The sequence below is a fragment of the Ovis aries genome, chromosome 22, assembly GCF_016772045.2.
Source record: "Ovis aries strain OAR_USU_Benz2616 breed Rambouillet chromosome 22, ARS-UI_Ramb_v3.0, whole genome shotgun sequence".
Lineage (NCBI taxonomy): Eukaryota > Metazoa > Chordata > Mammalia > Artiodactyla > Bovidae > Ovis > Ovis aries.
In genome coordinates, this window is record NC_056075.1 from 40,145,444 (window position 1) to 40,165,535 (window position 20,092).

Sequence of the window (20,092 nt, forward strand, 5' to 3'; positions counted from 1 at the left end):
TTCTTCCCTACCCCTCGTGTTTCCTCTGCACATTTTGTGCATTGTGTCTGAGTTGATTCTTTTTTCGTTTTTTTTTCCAGAGCAAAATCCTCTTTGGGGATGCAAGCTGAGGTTATGCAAGGAGTTTACAGTCTGCTTTTCTCTGTTTGCACTTCCTGCCTCTGACGTTTGCTTTCAGACTAATTGCGAGCTTTCCCCTTCTTTCCCCATGGCTCATTCTCGAACAAGGCGGTGCGATCCTTTCCATCATGAGGTGGAAATCTTCTTCTGGCACAGGTAGCTGCAGAATCACGCTGCCTGAAACAGTGGGTGGAGGACACGACCTTTCGTGGCCATGTATGTCTTTCTTTCCCTAAGCAGCTTGGCCTCTTGCCAGAGTACTTGTTCGAGTGAAGTTATGTTTGTGAGTCACCACGTGTCGCTGACTTCTCCTCCCAGGCAGTGTGCTGGGTTCTAAGGCTTGAACACTGACCTTGATCGTCACATGCCTACAGGGAGTATAAAACAAATAGGCAGCTAGAAGTGCTGTAAGTACAACCGTGCCAAGAAAATATGCGATTTTTTTGCTCTGTTTAGAAATAATTCACAGTTTCTTTTCTTATTTTTTTTGCAAATTAATTTATTTATTTTAATGGGAGGCTAGTTACTTAATTCACAGCTTCTTAAGGACTGCATTAACCTTCAGTAGGTAATTTGACCTGAGCCTCCATTTCTCATCCATGTAACAGCCCGATAGCTATGTCATTGTGTTTTTCTGGGGATGCGGCGAAGCCAAGTTATGGAAGCTTCTAGTGCAGAGTCTGACAGAGGGGGGCTCTCCGTGCCTGATGGGCTTGTCCTCCTTCTGATGGAACACTCCTGGTACCTGCTCGAGTAGACAGTTTCTGCTTTCTTTCTTTTCTCATTCACTGAAATTGCTACTCCACCCACCCATCCTTCAGACTCCTAGAATTTCATGGCTTCCTTTTGTACAATGTTTTACATTGTTCCTCAGAAACTAGCCCAGATATCTCGGAGGTGGCTACCAGTCTCTGAACAACAGAGGAACCCCTGCTATGAAGGTTCCAGGAGAACTCTGGGGTCATTCTTATAGGAGGAGGGCAGGGAAGTGTGTGTGTATGTGTATGTGAGTGTATTTAAAAGAGACACACACACTCTCTGTGAATGTCTGGAGGGAGGGGTGTGATGAGGAAGAATTCAGCGGAAGCCCAGCTCACCTTCCTCCCACACATTATCCTGACCCGGTGCGGTTGGAGCCTGACTCTAGCCCTTCTCCTCCCCCGGGCGCATCCCTGTCTTCTCTGTGAAACCTTCTCTGGTTATCGGGTCTTCAGCCATTCATTCAGTACGTGGGTTGCTGGAGCCTCTAGTGAGTGCAGGCTGAGAATCTAGTGGAAGGGGGAGAGATGCTGGACGGTCGCATGCATGACTGGAGTGGTGGTAAGTGTTATGAAGGCAGGTGCAGAAGGCACTCAGAGCCCATTACCCCTGCTGGTGGAGCTGGGGAAGACCTCTGAGGCAGTGTCACGTAAACCAAGCCTTGCAGGGAGGAGGAGAAGTTTGTTGGGCAGAAAAGGGAGGCTCATCACTGTTTCCTTGGAGCCCCCAAGAGTACACACCATCTGGTCCAGTATTGATACCATCCTTCTTGTCACTAATTTGTTCATTCACTCATCTCGAGCACCGGTTTTTGATGTGGGGCATATAATGGCAACACACAGACACCATCTTGGTGGTGTGGCCACGGAGCCAACCCGGAACTCACGTCCTTTCAGCTTTCTATGCGCGTTTGCTTGACTTCCTTTTCCATGTTCTCAGATTCACTGCAGGGATGCAGCATGATTTTGAGGAAGAGCATAAGTAGAAGAAGCAGATGGAGGGGAAAGAGATGAGATTCTAACTTAGGGCTTAAGGAGTGCTGGACTCTTTGGCCAGTGTGCCCTGGACACTCTATCACTGGTGCTTTCAGTGGCTCTGTGGACACCTGTTGGCTTGTCCATTTTAGAGATGACAAGCCTGAGCTTCGGAAGTTAAGCACCTCACCCTAGGTCACATAGGTGGAAGGTTGGTGGTGGGGGGTCAGTGTACCTACCTGGATCCATCCAGCTGCGCACAAGAGCGTTCCCACCTGTGCTCCGTCCCCATGCCACCCTTGCCTTGCTGTAGGGTCTCAATTCATTTGACATCTCTGGTGTTGCAGCCACTGGGTCTTCTTGGCTACCTGGTCCCCTCCAGTGGGTGAAAATGGTTCTTGCCATTCCGCTGGATCAGGTGGTTGAATGGTTTTGGCTTTAACAGCCTCAAACTCTGCCTTCCCCAAGGTGCTTAGGACCCATCCAGACTCCTTGATCTCAGCAGATGGCTTTCAGCTCCTCAGCAGCAGAGCAATTCTTATTAACTCTTATGACTGATGGTACTGGAGTAAGTAATTCTACCGGAGGCCGTTGGGCATTCTGACTGTTCCTGGAATCACAGGCAACTTTACTGCATGGATGAATACTTTTAATCCTGCCTCCCCAACACCCTTGGATTATATCAATTGTAATGAAAGAAATCTTATTACAATTTCTTTGTAATTGTATCAAGAGGTATCATTGGTGTGATATTTAGAAAATTTCCCAGATTTTGAGAATTCTCTTCATTCCTACATCATAGTGAAACAATTTCTTTACTGCTGGATTAGAAAGGAGAGATTTAAAAAAAAATCATTGTGGTACTGAGTCTGTTCTATAATTTTTATCAAAACTTCCCCTTGAAATTATGATTCTGGTTCTATAGCTACATCAGAGGCTAATGATCTTCTATCAGTCATTTCATTAGGAATAAATAACTGTCTTTCCTGTTCGGTTGAGTGGTTTAGGCAATAGATGCCCTGTGGACCCACAGTCTCTCTAAGATTTGTAGCAATCTTCTCTCATCCTTTTTTTGAAAGTGAAATCTCTTATTAACTTAGAATGTTAATAAATATAGCTTGTCATATAAAGAAAACAGAGTGAGCATCTTAGCTAGAATGAACTATGAATTAAGAAACTATGAATGAGAAACTAATCCTTTTAAGAAATTTGGGGCCAAAGGGATGTAAAAGTAGATGTCTACACGGTGAAACTTGGAATCATAGGAGACAAGCTACATGACGGGTCATGTGCCATTAGAATGGCCTCCTGGCTGTCTGGCCCTCTCATCAGGGAGCTTCAGGCACCTCCCGAGTAGAGTGGGAACAGTATCTCTGCTGGCTGTTCTCCCTGGGTCTGTAAATTGGTTCATTTTACCAGCTGAGATCATTTTACATCTGCTGAGAGCCACAGGGGCTACAAAATGCTAACAGGCTAGGAACCCAGCTCCAGAAATCTCTGTAAGTAAGCATGCAGTTATATAACTGAGGAGCTGCAGAGTGCAAGAGTAGAGCTTAGGAAGACTTTTCTTTGAGGATGAAACTTTCTAGATCCAGGCAGAACTCAACAGCATCTGCAGAGCTGGCAGAGTTAGGAGAGCACCGAGCTAAGCCTGTTACAACTCCTTGTGAGCTCGTCCTCAAGACTGCTTTGTGAGTCGAGTGCTACTAAGCCCACTGTACAGATGAGGAAACTGAGGCCCCCAGCGATGAGCTCACACGGGAGAAGGTGGCACAGCTGAGTCCTGAAAGGTCTGCTTTTCTCAGCAGCACACAGTACTCCCTCCTGTTGAACTGAGTATTCAATCCCTGAATCTCCTGTGTCACTTAATTTGTTGGTTGCTCTTGGTTTAAGCAACACCAACTCTAAAGCTTTTCAAGTGCTTCTTTGCTCTAGTGTAGAGAGAAGGGATAAATCGATGTCCATCGCATTTAGCACAGACTTAGGGGGTCATTTAGACAGTGGACCACCAGCACTGGAAGCAGAATTTCAGTGATCTCAAGTTGGCAGCCCACTGACCCAACCCTGTTAGTACACAGATGAGTTTCATGTGGTCTGTACTGTATTCATTTTTGATGAATTGTTCACATTTAAATGGAGACATTTCTGATAAATATCAGGGGTTCCCTCTGCTGCTAGAAGTTCAAAACTTCTGGGAGCACTAAGCCCGTGTAGCAGACACCAGCTTGAGCAGAGGGAAGGGGCTGCATCTTTAAATAGGCGAATGTTCCTGCTTCCCCCAGTCCTCACCACTCTCAGTGTCTCCCAATGGCGAGGCCAGGTATTAGTTGCCATTTATCATCACAAATGAACCATTGAATTTTTTTTCCGAAAGTATCTCTTGGATCTGAGTGTCTAGCAATAGAGGAGTAAGAGAAGACAGACCAAGAGGGCTTTCTGTTGCAAAACTGGTGACTCAACATCCAACTACTTAACTCATGCTCCCTATCTACCTGGCTCCCCCGGGTACGATGTGGTAGCCCCTTGTGGATCAGCCTCTTATTTTACAGAGCGAACTGAGGCCCAGAGTGGGAAAGAGACTTGCCTAGGATCACGCATTCAGTTAATGGCAGAGCCAGAATGGGAACCTGTACCCCACACTCCCAACAGCACCCCACTGCTTGTTAGGCGTCTGCAGGGGCTGACCAGGCATGCATGTTCTGCATGCTTGGCTTTGGATGGTCTTGTTGAGATGTACTGGCAAACTCCTCAAAACACCCTTCAACATTAAAATTTATTCAGAGCCTTCCCTGGTGGTCCAGTGGTTAAGAATCCACCTGCCAACGCAGGGGACATGGGTTCGATCCCTGGTCCAGGAAGATCCCACACGCTACAAAGCAGCTAAGCCTGTGAGCCACAACTACTGAAGCCCCTGCATTCTAGAACCTGTGCTCCACAACAAGAGAAGCCACCTCAATGAGAAGCCAGAGCATGGCAACTAGAGAGTAGCCCCCACTCACTGCAACTAGAGAAAGCCCGCATGCAGAATGAAGACACAGTTCAGCCAAAAATAAATTAATTAATTTAAAAAATATATTCCACTACCCAGTATTGCCTTTCTTCCCCTTGGAGAAGAAAATACGTACTCTTTGAGCGTCACGTGAAAAATGTGTACAAATTACCTCATTAGAACACAATTCCATTTGTGGTGTCAGGTATAATCAGTTTGGGGAAACTCATTATAATTAGAGTAAAAAATACAACCTCAAAAGCTGAGTCTGTCCCCCTGATTCTTACCTCATTTCTTTTTAAAGCCTTTTCTTTGGTGCCAGTTTTCTCATTTCTTGCAGTCGTTGGGGTCCAAACCTCTTTCACTTGGTTTAAAGTCAGCTGGGGAGGAAAAGGCAAAAGGACTTTATTTCACCCAAGTGTTTGTGTGTTGGAGAAGGCAATGGCACCCCACTCCAGTCCTCTTGCCTGGAAAACCCCATGGGCAGGGGAGCCTGGTAGGCTGCAGTCCGTGTGGTCGCTACGAGTCGGACACGACTGAGCGACTTCACTTTCACTTTTCACTTTCATGCACTGGAGAAGGAAATGGCAACCCGCTCCGGTGTTCTTGCCTGGAGAATCCCAGGGACGGAGGAGCCTGGTGGGCTACCGTCTATGGGGTCACACAGAGTCGGACACGACTGAAGTGACTTAGCAGTGTGTGTGTTAGTAGCTCAGTCCGACTCTTTGCCACCCCCTGGACTGTAGTCCGCCAAGCTCCTCTGTCCGTGGGATTCTCCAGGCAAGGATACTGGAGTGGGTTGCCACCTAAGCTGACTCAGTAAATAGACCTTTCTTGCAAAGGGAATGTTGTAAACCCATGACAGTTCATCTGTGTAGTCAGAGATGAGTCAGTAACTCCCTTTCAGAATCGCCAGGCGGGCAGATAGCCCTGTGCAGGCCACATGCCTAGCATCACCACCTGGACCAGCAACTTGTATTGTGAGATTTTGCCTATCGACTCTCATCAATGACAGTCAAGTGAGCCCCCAAAGTGCCAGAAACAGGTGGGGAAGCCACCCTGCTTCATCTGCTTCCTAGTTTAGAGGCTTCAAGAGTATTTTTACTTCTCACAGCCAGTGCAACAGAGAAATATTTACAATCAGCTCCTTCCTGCCAAGAAAACCAGCTACAGACTTTGAAAACAAGGGGCATATGCTCTTCCCTTGATCCATGTGAGTGCTTGTATGTGTGTGTGTGTGTGTGTGTGTGCGTGCATGTGTTCTAAACTCTGGAGAGCAAATAAACACGTTCTGAGCCCCCAGGAGAGGTCAACTCTCAGCTTTCTCTCATACCATCGTTGTGATCATATTTCTCTTGCTAATATTGTTAACGAAATATGAAGGCATTTATCATACTTTATCATCTCCATCTTCCAAAATGTCTGGTGCTCTGCCTGCATCTTTGAATGCTCAGTTTTATCTCCTAATCATGCTGGAAGCAGGGACCACGTTTCAGGGGGAAGACAGACCCTTGGAACAAATGTCATCTCCCTGCTGCTCACTAGCATACCAGCTTCTGTGGCCCTTCAGTGTCTCACATGCCCGTTTCTTTGAGAAGAGAAGAGGGTGTTGTTTGGCTCAGGTTGGAAAGCATTTCTTTAAAAACCTTTCTGCTTTCCTTTTCTCCCAGTTGAACTTGAATCGAAGCTTTGAGAAGTCCCAGGATTTCAGAGCTGAAAGGCTCATGGGAGCATCTTGGTCCCAAACTGCCAGCCTCAAAGGAGGAGGGGGCAGAAAACTGCAGGATCCTATGAGTTCAGTATAGTTTGATAGAGCCTAATTCTCATGCAGTTGGTATTTGGGAAAACAGGAGTTTGGGCAAAGCACCTGAGCTGCCCATGGCTGGGCCAGAAGGAGGTGCCTCAGAAGCCCTTTGTCAAAGGACCACATGCTGGTTCAATAACTGTAGGAATATCAGTGAGAAAGTGACAAGCATAATGTTTAACATGGAATCAGAGTCTGTTGTGTCAGGCAGACAAGTAAGGACACACTGGGCTGCTTTAGACATGCTGCCCGGAGGACCAATACGATGTGCCGAAGGAGATCAGCTGCTGTAGGATGCCTACAGGATCTAAGCTGTTAACCCCTCTTTCTTTTCCAAAAGGGTGGCTCAGCTGATAAAGGATCTGCCTGCAATTCAGGACTCCTGGGTTTGATCCCTGGGTTGGGAAGATCCCCTGGAGGAGGGAAAGGCTACCTACTCCAGTATTCTGGCCTAGAAGATTCCACGGACTATATAGTCCATGGGGTCGCAAAGAGTTGGACACGACTGAGCGACTTTCACTTCACTTCACTTCTTTTCCAAGAAGCAGATAACTCTCCATTTCGGAGAACCTGCAGCATGGGCCCCGCTGTGAGAGAGAGGATGTGCTTTGCTTGCTCTCCTTTGAGCCACAGCCCCCACTGTCGGAGCTAGCCAAATCTGAGTTTCTGGGGTCAGGGAGGTGACCCAGTGGAAGTCAAGGGTCTGGCCTTGGACCACATGCCCTAGGACTTGACCTTGGTGGGATTTTAGCAGCCCCTTCTCTTCTCCATCTTGTGAATCTTCCCAGAGGCTGTTGAGTCTGGACTCATCTATCTTAAAGTCTCCAAACCATTGTGTATGCGGACACATACAAATTCCTGCTCAACATCCACCCTATACTCCCTGACCTTGTTTTTAATATTGACAACTTGGCAACACCCAGGACTGCCTCTCTTCCGATTCAGATCTTGAAAACTTCCATCCATAACCCTGCAAAGCCTCAGGGCAGATCTTTTATGCTCATCACATTCAATGTACAGTCGTCCCTCAGTATCCTTCAGGGAATTGGGTCCAGGGCCCCTGCGGACACTGAAATCCATGGATGCTCAAGATCCTTATATAAATGGAGCGGCAGTAGTTAGGTGGGTAGACTGCTAGGCTGTCAGATTTGAACAAAGTTTGTCACTTCTCCCTTAAGAGTTCAGAAGGAGGCCAGTCCCCACCAGAGCCGAGGGCCCAGCCTCTTCTGCCCACTCTGATCCCTCAGGGCAGAGTGTGAATGGAGAGAAGGAACAGAGCAAAACGGATGAGGGTGGGGAATTAAGAGCCACTTGCCAGGATGGTGCCCAAATGGGGCTGCTTTGGAAGACGCTATAAACCATTTATCAATAATACCTTTCACCATGGCAAACAATTTAGAACTGGCCTGGGCAATGCAGTTTTGCACAGAGTTTTACTTTAAACAGAATATTCAGTGTATATTGGCACTGCTTTACTGTTTGAGTACAAATCATTATTCAAAAATATTTAATTGCTTCATTTTTATTCCTGAGATAAACCTGGCTTAATATTGGTTTATTAATAAAAAACAAAACCAAGCAATCCTCTGTTACCTTGTTTAATCTGATTGTTGAAAAATTCTGCTTTGGCATAAGCTTGTGTTCATAGTTGGGGAACCCTATTTAAGAAGACACATTATTATTAGATAATTCCTTAAAACGGCAGGTTATTCATCTGTATGTACTATAGCCATGATTATAATGAACTTGCAGCTGAGAGTCCCGCTTCTTCACCTAACATTGCGTCCTAAGTATTGTCTGTAGTGCTACATTTGTCGTTGTTCAGTTGCTCAGTCATGTCCGACTCTTTGCGACCCCATGGACTGCAGCCCACCAGGCTTCCCTGTCCTTCACCGTCTTCCAGGATGTGCTCAAATTCATGTCCATTGAGTCGGTGATGCTATCCAACCATCTCATCCTCTGTCATCCCCTTCTCTTTCTGCCTTCAACCGTACTCACTGTCAGTGTCTTTTCCAGTGAGTCGACTCTTCACATCCGGTGGCCAAAGTATTGGAGTTTTACCTTTCAGCATCGGTCCTTCCAATGAACATTCAGAGGTGATTTCCTTTAGGACGGACTGGTGTGATCTCCTTCACATAGTCAGAGTATTGCGTCATAATTCGTTGAGTGGAAATAATCTAGTTCTTTATCTTTACTTTTTTCCCCATAATTACATAATAATTTTAAGCCAAATATCTTCTAGATATCCCCATGGTTTTTTATTATTTCCTGAAGATGGACTCTCAGACACATCATAACAAGAGGATGAATGTTCTGTAGGCCAGGCCTTCTCAGACTTCAGGGTGCATATAGCTCACTTGTGGATCTTGTGAAAGGGGGTTCTAACTTAGTATATCTGGGGCAGGTCTGAGGTTCTGTATTCACGACTAACTCATTGGTGCTGAGGCTGCTGCTCAGGCTTCAGACAGTCTGTTAAAGTCCTCGATACCCTAGCCTTAGCCCCATTCTACCAACTCTATCAAATCACTGCGTAGGCTGGTTGCCTAGGAGCCCTGCCCCTCAGGAGTATTTTCTGATCAAGAGGAGAGTTTTGAGTAGGCTTGTGTCCAGAGGAGGTGGGAGCTATAGCCCCTTCCCTCAAGAGAAGCATCTAAACTCACCCCTGGCTACCATTACAATCACCTGAGGAGTACACACACACACACACACACACACACACACACACACACACACGTGTGTGTGCACCATTAGGGTTCACTCCAGACTAGTGCAAAGAGAAGGTTTGATAATGAGGTCTGACTACGAGTATTTTTGAAAATTTCCCAGGTTTTAAAGGTGATTTCTGAGTGTAGCCCGGGGTTGAGCACTGTTGTTTGAAGTCCATAGAAGACTCACCTTAAATCTCACTGACTTCAACTGTGTATTAAACCTGACTAGATGAAAAGCTCAGGGCTTACCTACTCCACCTGACTGCACACTTTTGACAATGGATCCAATGCAGCTATGAGTTTCATTTGCAGTTCTAAAAACTAATAACCATAATTTCTGAGAGAAGATAAGAAATTTGTCACCACTGGCTTCTCTGTCAAGCCCACTTTTCCATAGCATTTGCTGGTCCCATCTTCCTGAGCTAAAACTTGCCAAGCTAAAACTCCCTTTCTTTCCCTCACTTTTCAAAGCTAAGCTGTCATCAGTCATTTGTCCTGCAGGCATTTTTATTCATATAGAACTCCAAACACAGTATTAAAACTCTGTTAGCACAACCGTGACCCTCAACCAGTCCGTGAGCCCCTTGAGAGCAGAGACAGCCTCTGAATCAAGTTTTAATTTCCCCCACCTTGAACAATGCCTGTCTAGCACACAGTAGCTACCCCTCAAATCACTGTTGAATGAATGAGATTGAGTAGATTTTGATCACATGCAAGCCTGAAGGGCTTTCTCATTGTTGAAACCTTCGTACCAGCATGGTTCTAGCAAGAGCACAGATTGCAGAGATGATGTCTGGTGCCAACATGGTCTTGACCCTGGAGGTGTTGCAAGAGGCAGCCAGGATGCTCAGGGTGCCCTGTGTCCCTGCCGCTTCCCACCTGCGAGGGTAACACCTGCTGTTTGTCTTTGGCAGTTGCCTTTTCAGGCCTCGGCTTCACAACGTTCTACTTGGCTGGCAAGCTGCACTGCTTCACCGAGAGTGGGCGGGGGAAGAGCTGGCGGCTCTGTGCTGCCATCCTGCCCCTGTACTGTGCCATGATGATCGCCCTGTCCCGCATGTGTGACTACAAGCATCACTGGCAAGGTGAGTCCCTGCCCCGGGCCCGCCCGGTCCACATGCCGTCTGCCACTCTCGTGCAGGGATGGGGGGATACTTGCACCTACGGGGGGAGAAGTAAGTGCCTGCTGTGAGAAACTAGAGTTCGCTGAAGTGACAGAGCAGACACAGTTTTAAAGAAGATGCACCTGTTCAGGTGAGCTCCGGCCTTTCTGGGAACAGAATCAGAGCTCCTCCCATTCCTTCCTGCTCAACTAGGCAGCTCGAGTCTTACCAGGAAGGCAGGACCTCAGTCATAAACTCAGATGTGACTTCCCTGCTGGATCCCTTGCCTCTGTTCTCAGACTTGGTGCCAAGCAGTGGTTGGCTCCTATCGCATCCACCCTGTAAAGGTGTATTTCTCACCAGTGATGCTCTTCCAGAAGAGGTTTCCAGCCCAAGGATGGATGCCAGCAGCCACTGCAGGGCTGGGTGAGGCTCACCTGTATGTTTTAGCCCTAGGGTGTCTGTGCCAAGTCAGAATAACATAGGACAAGTGAGGGGCTTGTTCTTGGAATAAAGCAAAACCGTGCCATGCCCCTCTGCAGATCAGCTGCAGCTTTCAGCTTGCCTAAACCACAGCAGCATCTGCCATGGCAAGAAAGGGAGCAGAGACAGAGGCAGTGTCCACAGAAGGGGTGCCCTCCAGGAGAGCAGGGCTTAGGGCTGTGTTTCCCAGAGTCCAATACTCAGATCACTTTGATCAGGCCACTCCAAGCTAGGAATTGGACTCTTGAGGGTGGGTTCGGAGTGAAAGCCAGAAGTGTGCATTGTTAGCAAAGCAGTCCATTAATTCTGATAAAGTCTGAGAAGCACCATGGAGAGTTCCACTATGTCAGTTTTCAGCAAACACAGTGCATGCAATGTGCCTAATCCTAATCTGGCTTCCCTGGATGAATGGCCTTCCATGGTCTGTCTGTGGCCGGCCCTTCCTCTTCCTTTCCTGTCCTCCTGCCATCCCCCGGGCTCATTCCCCTCTGCCCCCTTTCTGACCACCCTCTTCTCATCTCTACCCAGGTGTTTGTCCCAGTGGTAGTGAGGCAGTGGTTGAGGCCAGAGGTGAGGGGAGCTCCTGGTTGGAGGTGACTTCGCCCCATCTTCTCCAGGGGCCTTCTGCTCCTTCTCTGGCTTCAGCTTCACTTTCCACCCTCCTGAAACTCATACACTGGGTGTCATGAGCTTCCAGCAGCAGCTTCAACCTGGGGGTGAAGGGTCTGGGGGAAAAGGAGGCTGATGCATGGCCTAGACAGGTGGAGGCATCAAGGAGGTTTGAGGCCCTGCTGATGGGGGTGGTCAGTAGAGGCCTATTGGGCTGCACCCTGAGCCTTCCCTTGTTCTCTGCTTCTATCAGTGACTTGGATGAAGTTCTGGATAATGAGGCCGCACAATGGGGTGTGGGGTAGGGCAGGAAGAGAATTGCTGAGCCAACAGAGCAAGGGCAGACCCATTGCACCCTTGGAACTAGGAATATTTTCCAACAGAATCATGGTGGCGCATATGATTAGAGCATTTCCCCATAAGGACTATTATGGGCTGGATGGCATTTCATGAACTGCTTCTCATTTATCCCTTGTAAACTGTAGTTTCTTCTTTTGAACATGGGAACAATAATCCCTCAACATTTCCCAGAGCCATTTCATAGACTAAATGAAATAATGGATCTGAGTGTACTTTGTAAATGAAAGCGTGTTGCACGACTGTGAATCGATATTGAAGTTGCTTAGTGCATCATTTCTAAAGAAGGATGTGTTGTGCCTCCCAAGCCACTGATTTTGAAGTGGACATGCTTTTGGCACATGGTCCATTTGTAAGCTCTGAATCCCTGGTTTCCACTTTTATTCCTCCACATTGGATCTGAGAAATGATGAAGGATTTCAGAGTTGATATTTCGGCTTCATCCTGGAAGATAGTAAGAACCTTTGTGTAGTGGTCTTGTCCTGCAAACCTAGGAAGAGAGGTTGGCCTGTCTTAAATGCTCTTTTGTTACTATTGATCTGTGGTTGGTGCATCATGAAAGGATGAAGACTCACAGTTCTTGGCTTTGGGGAGATGCTGGACTTGATGCAGCTGGTGCCCCCAAGCCCTGCTGGCAGCGGAGCTTCATGCCCATCCTATCCAACTGGCACAGAAGGGAACTTAGAGCAGTAGGGGGAGAATACTAATGCTCTGTGAGCTGATGGGAAAGCAAAGCAAGAGAATTTATGATCAGTGATGTGCAGGGCTGTACTCTGGGGGCAGGGAGGGGCAAGCCAAAATTGCGTCATGGTAGACCCATCCTGCAGCCCAAACTGAGTGTGCCTGAGTGGGTTACAGGTCACGGATGTGGCCCAGCTGCTCATTCAGCTGTGCCATCACCTGTTCAGCTTGTACCCCGGAGTTAGCCAGGAGCAGAGTGTGCTTTTCCTTGGATCCTCTAATGGGCCCTGAGTTGGGCTCATTTTATCTGAATTCCCCTTTAGGAGGTCATCTGTCCTTGTCTATACCAGTGGTCTCAATGGGGAGCAACAGAACCTTCTAGGGGACATTTAGAAATGTCTGGGGACACCTTCACAGATGGGATGGTGGGAGTAGTGGTGACTACTGGCATCTAGTGGGTAGAGGCCAGGGATGCTCTTTAACATCGAACAGTGTGCAAGATAGCACCTCCTCCACCGGGAAGACTTCTCAGCTCCAAACATCTATGGCTGAGGTTGAGAGAGCCCAACCTACAGTACCTCTCAGGCTTCCCAGGTGGTGCTAGGGGTGAAGCAACCACCTGCCAATGCAGGAGACGTAAGAGACACAGGTTCAATCCCTGGGTTGGGAAGATCCCCTGGAGGAGGGCATGGTGACCCACTCCAGTATTCTTGCCTGTAGAATCCCATGGACAGAGGAGCCTGGTGGGCTACAGTCCACAGGATTGGACAGAATTGGACACAACTGAAGTGACTAAGTGCACACACACGCACACGCACACACCATCTCAGCTCCATCTTTCTTTCCCTTATTGCACCTTAAGAGCAGCAGCATTCAACGAGTGGAAAATTTTATTTGTTCAACACTCACTTATTAAAGCAGTAATCAAGGAGGCTGCAGAGGTTTGCAGCTTGGATAAAAGGTAGCCGATGAGGCCCTTGGCTGCTGTGTGGGAGGGTGTTGGAGGCAGAATGCTCGGCTGAGATTAACGAGGTGTTGTTTGTTGGTGGACTGAGCTGCCCGGTGACCGTGGGCGGGGGCTTTCCGTCATGATAAAAATTCATGGGGAGACCCCTAGGCAGCAGCACAACCTGAAAACCTCTCATTATAGACTTTAGTTAACAACATTAATATTATGAGATTTTTATGACTCCATTTCAATTTTGATTTAAGCAACTGTGTCTAATGTGGAAGTATATCCAATTACTCGATTACATATTCATATCCAGTAAATAACCCATAATCTCAAATGCTTCGCTCTGTTCATTATCATGGTTATCAGCATCCTTCCGGTCTTCTCTCCCTTCCCAGCTCCACTCCGCACAAGTCTGTTGTTTATGAAGTGAGGAACATGGAGGGCACAGGCCATGGTCTAGAGGGGCAGTAAGAGATGTAGCAGGGCTTCTTCACAAATGGATTATAAATCTTTCTGTGGCTGAAGTTCTCCTTGTGTCTGTGACATGCTGGCTTTTGGGTCAGCTGGAAGCTAAAGAGTCCCTGGGTGATATCAATGCTTCACAAAGAGGCTTACCCTTGTGATTAACCGTGTGTTTTTAGCATTAAAACTTGTAGAATTCCCATGCTGGGGGGACCATCTATGGAGAAAAATGCACAGAAAGAACAGAGCACCTCCCTGAAGCGTCTTCTGCCTCGGTTCATAGTCTCGTGGGTTTATGGTTCCTGTCAGTGGATGGTCAGAGCCGGAAGTGGCTGAATGGACATAACAAGCCCCTTCTGCCCTCAGATCCTTGTATCTGGATCCAGTGTTTCCTTATGTGACTCCAGTTTGCAAGTACCCTTCTAACCAACACTGATTCTCTAACCATAGCTCATTTTAAGCAGCCCTGGGTGCCTCAGGTAGTACTTCGTCATAAGAAAGGGCACCTAGGTCTGAATGTAATCCAGAGAAACAAGTCTCAAGGGAGGAAGCAGTCATTTGTTCCCACCCAGCCTGAGGCCAGGACATGTCCTTGTCGGTCACAGACACCATGTTTGACTGGCCTGCAAATTCCAAGATGGTGCCACAGCTTTTGCCAGGTTTCCTGACTTGGCCACAAAGGGTCTGTGATGTGCAATGAGTTCGGGTGTAGTTTCTGGTCTCTGCACATGGGGTGTTTGAGGATGAGGGCACTGGAGAAGGGAATGGCAACCCACTGCAGTATCCTTGCCTGGAAAACCCCATGGACAGAGGAGCCTGGGGAATACAGTCCATGGGGTCATCTGAGCAACGTAGCGAGCGCCTTGCACCTACCTACCTGAACCACACTAAAAAGCCAGGCAGAGTCTGCTCCCTCCTCACACAGTCCCATTCATCCCCCAACACACACACAGTTGAGGGACACACTGCTTACCAGTCCTCCCTGGGCTGCCAGAAACAATCTCTAGATTTTCTAAATGAAGTGACTTGAAAAGGAGACTTTGGAACGATATCATGCTTCCCACCAAAACCCACCAACCTTACATAGAACAGGAGCGCTAAGTTCCTGCCTCCAAGATCCTTCTTCCCAGGTGAACTGATCTCATCTCTTCCTCCTTCCACAACTGGCTGCCCGTGTCGTGTGTCTGCATTCACATTTATCATCAGCTGCCAAATGCTCCTTGGGGCCTGGGACCTCTGGGCCTTGGCTACTCATGAATCCACCCATCTCTGCCACCATACCTGGGGCATCCCTGCGGAGGGCTTGAGCAGGCCCAGGCCACTCCCTTTCTGGGGTCAGAATGCACTAAACAGGATGGGCACTTCCTGGATGGGCCAGTGGTTAAGAATCCACTTTCCAGTGCAGAGGATGCGGGTTAGATCCCTAGTTAGAGAACTAAGATCCCACATGCCGTGGGGCAACTAAGCCCGAGTGCCACAGCTGCTGAGCCCATGTGCCTCAGCTGGAGAGAAGCTCACCCACCACATGAATATCCCACATGCAGCAACTGGGACCCGATGCAGCCAAATAAGTAAACATTAAAAAAAAAAATCCACTGGGCAGAGAGCATTGGGCCTTGAGAGGCTTTCTCAGCCAGGCCCCCTGCCCTCTGCCCTGGCCTCCTGCATTGCTTAGTTCCCAGGGAAGACAGGTGTTGGCTGCTCCCAAGTCTCTTGACAACTTGGCTTCGCTTAACAGTGCTTTCTGCTGTTGACTTTCTGTTCAAAGTAATTCCAGAAGCCACCTTCCTTTGCCCACTGTAGTCCAGACCACCATCTCCTGCTGCCTGGGTTATTGCAGAAGCCCTGCTACCGTCTCCCCTCCTTTCTCCTCTGCCCCTCACACTGCAGCCAGGAAGAGCCTTTAAACCCTGTCACGTGTGGTGCCTGCTCCTCTGCCCCTGGGGACCCCTTGTGTGCATCAGCATCAAAGCCCAGGTCCTACAGCGACTATGAGACCTGGTCCTGCAATCCCTGCTTCTCTGATGGTGTTCTGCACTGCCGCTCCTTGCTCATGCCGGTGCTTTCCCACCCCAGGGCCTTTGTACTGGCTATCTCCAGTGCCCAGAATGCACTTCTCTCAGATGTGTGTATGGCTCCTTCCCTTCCCTCCTCCTGATCTTAGCTCAAGTGAGGCTGTCTTATAGTGGACACTCTGTTGAAATCGCAGCCCAGACCCCACACTCTCTGTGGTGTTCACCTTGCTCGTCTACCATCTTCTGACAAACCCAGTCATTTCTTACGTGCATGCTCGGTCATTTCAGTCATGTCCAGCTTTTTGCGACCCTAGGAATGTAGCCCGCCAGGCTCCTCTGTCTATGGGATTCTCCAGGCAAGAATCCTGGAGTGGGTTGTTGTGCTCTCCTCCAGGGGATCTTCCTGATCCAGGGATTGAACACATGTCTCCTGCATTGCAGGCAAATTCTTTACCACTGAGCCACTGGGAAAGCCCCAGTCATTTCTTAGGTATTGGTTATTGTCTGTTCTTATCCACTTGAACAGGAGTCTGCACACTTCCTCTGTAAAGGGTCAGAGAGTCACTATCCTGGGCTTTATGCGGGCCATATGGTCCCTATGGTAACTGCTCGAGTTGGTGATGGTGGTGAGACACCAGCCTATAAATGAATGGCTGGCATAGTTTGTTGCTGTCTGTACTAGAATCTACTCTCCCTGTGGGGAAGGATTTGTGTCTCTTTTGCTGGTATGGCACATAGTAGGTGCTTGTGTTAGTTTCCCAGGTTCCACAAACCGAATAGAAGAATAGAAGTTGTCTCATGGTTCTGGAGGCCAGAAGCCCAAGGTCAAGGTGTTGGTGGCCCGTCTCCCTCTGACATCTGCACGGGAAAGAGCTTTCCTTGCGTCTTGCAGCTGATCAGCCCCAGATAGTTCTCGGCTTCTGCAAGCATAATTCCAGTCTCTGCCTCTGTCTTCACATAGCATTTCCCTTGAGCTTCTTCATGTCATCTTCCCTCTGTGTGTATCTGTCTCTGTGTTCAAATTTCCCCTTTCTATCAGCACACCAGTCAGATTAGAGCCCATTCTACTGATCTCATCTGGGTTTGATTATCTCTGTACGGATTCTATATCCAAATATGGTTACATTCTGAGGTACTGAGGTTTAGGACTTCAGCGTATCTTTTGGAGGAACAATTCTTAATGCTTAACAGTGCTCAGTACATAAGTGTGGAATGCAGGAATTAATAATTTTGGTTAAACCATGTTCCTTTCTTACTAATTTAATTTTCTCTATGCACTGGTTTTACTAAAATTATTCTTATGCTTTGTAAGTTCTTTTCAAAAATGAGCCAAAAAGTAAACTTCCAAAACCATCCACTCACTCATTCAGTATGTCTCTTGTACCTGTGTGCCAGGCATATTCTCCAATGGAGGCACAGTATTGAGGCAGATAGACTTGGTGCTGCCCTGCCAGCTTACAGTGTAGCAGGGAGATTGTGCATTCTCTGTGCTAAGTAAGTTCTTTTATAGAAGCTCAAAGTCACAAAAATGGGATATGTTATTAGTAGTAGAATAAAAAGAACAGAAACAATCATGTGAGGTTGTTGAGTTTTCCAGAAATGGTCTTTACCTTAGGGTCTTGGGTCATAAAGCCTAAGGCATACAAGATCCCAAGTAAGCCAGCTGAGTGATGTTGGATGTTTCCATGGCAACAGGGAGGGATGTGTTCCTCCCAGGGGCCTGATAGCACATGATCAGAACACTTTCTGCTTGTTGATTCCGGAGCTGAGTACTGGCACCTCAATAGGCCAGACTCCATGAGATCCTTTCCTGCCCTTCAACCTCATGAGAAGGGGTTGAGGTCATGCTCGTTTTCCAGGTAAGGATTGAAATACAGGTCACATGATTCAAAGTCTAACCCTCTTTCTACTACCATTGGAGCCCTCTAGGTATTGATTTTAACCTCCCCCTTCAAATAGCTTTTTTGAGGTGTAATTCATAACTCATAATGCATAAATTTGCCCTTTTAAAGTGTGCAATTAAATGGTTTTTAGTATATTCAGAGCTGTGCAGCCATCACCACTGTCTAATTCCAGAAAATCATATTGGCCACCGCAGCCCCCGGCAACCACAAATCTACTTTCTTTCTCTATGGATTTCCATCTTCTGGACATTGCATATTCCTGGCGTCACATAATATGTGGCCTTTTGTGTCTGTGGTGTCTATTCTTTAGTGCATCTTGTAAATGTTGTTCAGGGCCTCTCAACATATACTGAATAATAACTGCTGGGCTGGGCTTCCAAGTGGCTCAGTGGTAAAGAATCAGCCTGCCAAGCAGGAGACCCAAGTTCAATCCCTGGGTTGGGAAGATCCCCTGGTGGAGGAAATGGCAACGAACTCCAGTATTCTGGCCATGAAATCCCATGGACAGAGGAGCCTGGCGTGCTACAGTTCATGGGGCCGCAAAGAGTCAGACACAACTTAGTGCCTGCATATACACACGTGCACGCAACTGCTGGGCTCTGGGGAAGTGAAGACGAGGCACTCAAGGGGGAGTTAACACTGACAGGCAGATGTGAGCTGGGAGGTGCACAGACAACAGCCTAGAGAGCTAGCGGAGCCCCTGGTCCTCAACAGAGCCCCAAGGGGACATGGGAAACCATCTTCTCCAGCCCACACCAGAAGCCTGGTCAGTTTATATCCTATAAAACTATAAAGACACACCTCTCTGGGAGAAGATGGTCCACTTCTTTCAGTTTCTCAGACTGGCCACGGCCCTTCCTTCCTCTGCCCGGAAGACTGCCCTGCCATCCCTGCCTCCACTTCCTACCCGACTGGTTTGCACCTGCTCATCCTGCAGGGCTGACCCGTGGGTCTTGTCCTCAGCAAAACTCCCCCGATCCAGACAAGCCAAACCACTCTCCTGGCTGAATCTCACAGACCTGCCTTCTCCTTCCCGGCGCTCACCACAGCTGCTGCTCACTGGTAAGACTCTCACTTCTCAGTGTCCATCTTAGCCCCTAGGACTGGGAACACATCTCCTCGTGTTCTGGTACTGGGCATCACTCCTGACACCTGATCTCCTTGCAAAATACGTGATGGATAAATGACATCGATGCTGAGTGAGGAGACCACGGCTTGTGTACTCTGGGGACACGGAGATCCACACACTCCCCCTCTGAGTCCTCCAGTCCCATGCGACCGTATTTGGGGTGAAGTCAATCCCAAGCAATTTTTTCCCTAACAAGGCCTGCTTGCCTCCTGCCTGCTTTTCTCCAAGCACATGCTCTACGGGATGGGAATGGGATTTCATCAAGTGGCACTTAATGACAATCTCTCTCTTTAAGTAAGTCATTTTTTAAATCTTATTCACCATCTTTGTGATAAACAAAGCCCTGAATAACTGCTGAGAAGTCACCTTTGCTAGACCTTCCGTAGCGCTAGTTGCTTCTAATAACTATGGTGGCACCTACAATACCACTTTTAACTCATTCCATTAAGCGGGAAAACAGCATTGGCAGCAGCCACATGCTCTGGCTTGCTGCCACATCAGTAAGTTTGGGGAACGTACATTCCGAATGATTTGATATCTTTTGGTCCATGATGCACCTTGTACATGTGACAAGCGCCTTGTCACAGAAAATAAAAGTCAAGTGCCATTATTTATAGGTTTCGCTGTGTGGTCTGTTCAATAGTCAATGACTCAAACACAGATGTCCTGGGTCATTTCAGATACTCATAAAAGTAACACCCCGTGGGCCTGTTCTCTGGGGTCATTAGAAAAACAAAACAATGGTGTGTCTCTTTAAGACTTTGTGCATGAAAAAGCCTGGCACATTTCCTAGCACTGGCTCCTGCCCACAGGTGGTGTGAAGTTTCTCAATTTGAGGAACTTGGTTTAATCACATTAATTATGCCTCATGACCCCACGGAGGAATTCATAGTAGTTATTACTTTCCAATTTCTTGGGTGACCTTTTTTTTTTTAAGTTCATGAGTTTATTTAAAATGCTATGAAAGTGTGGCCATGCTAAAGAGATGACAACTATAGACTGTTGAGTTACTGTGTGAAGAGAAGGATGAGGAAGGATTA

At 47.7% G+C, this 20,092-nt stretch overlaps 1 protein-coding gene across 1 annotated transcript in view; it reads left to right on the plus strand.

The window, feature by feature from the left end:
• Window positions 1–20,092, plus strand: part of PLPP4 (phospholipid phosphatase 4) — a 145,540-nt gene that overhangs the window by 122,427 nt on the left and 3,021 nt on the right. The window contains exon 6 of the mRNA XM_042238552.2: window positions 10,269–10,439. Coding sequence (XP_042094486.1) covers window positions 10,269–10,439 — 171 coding nt within the window. The remainder of the gene's footprint in view (window positions 1–10,268; window positions 10,440–20,092) is intronic.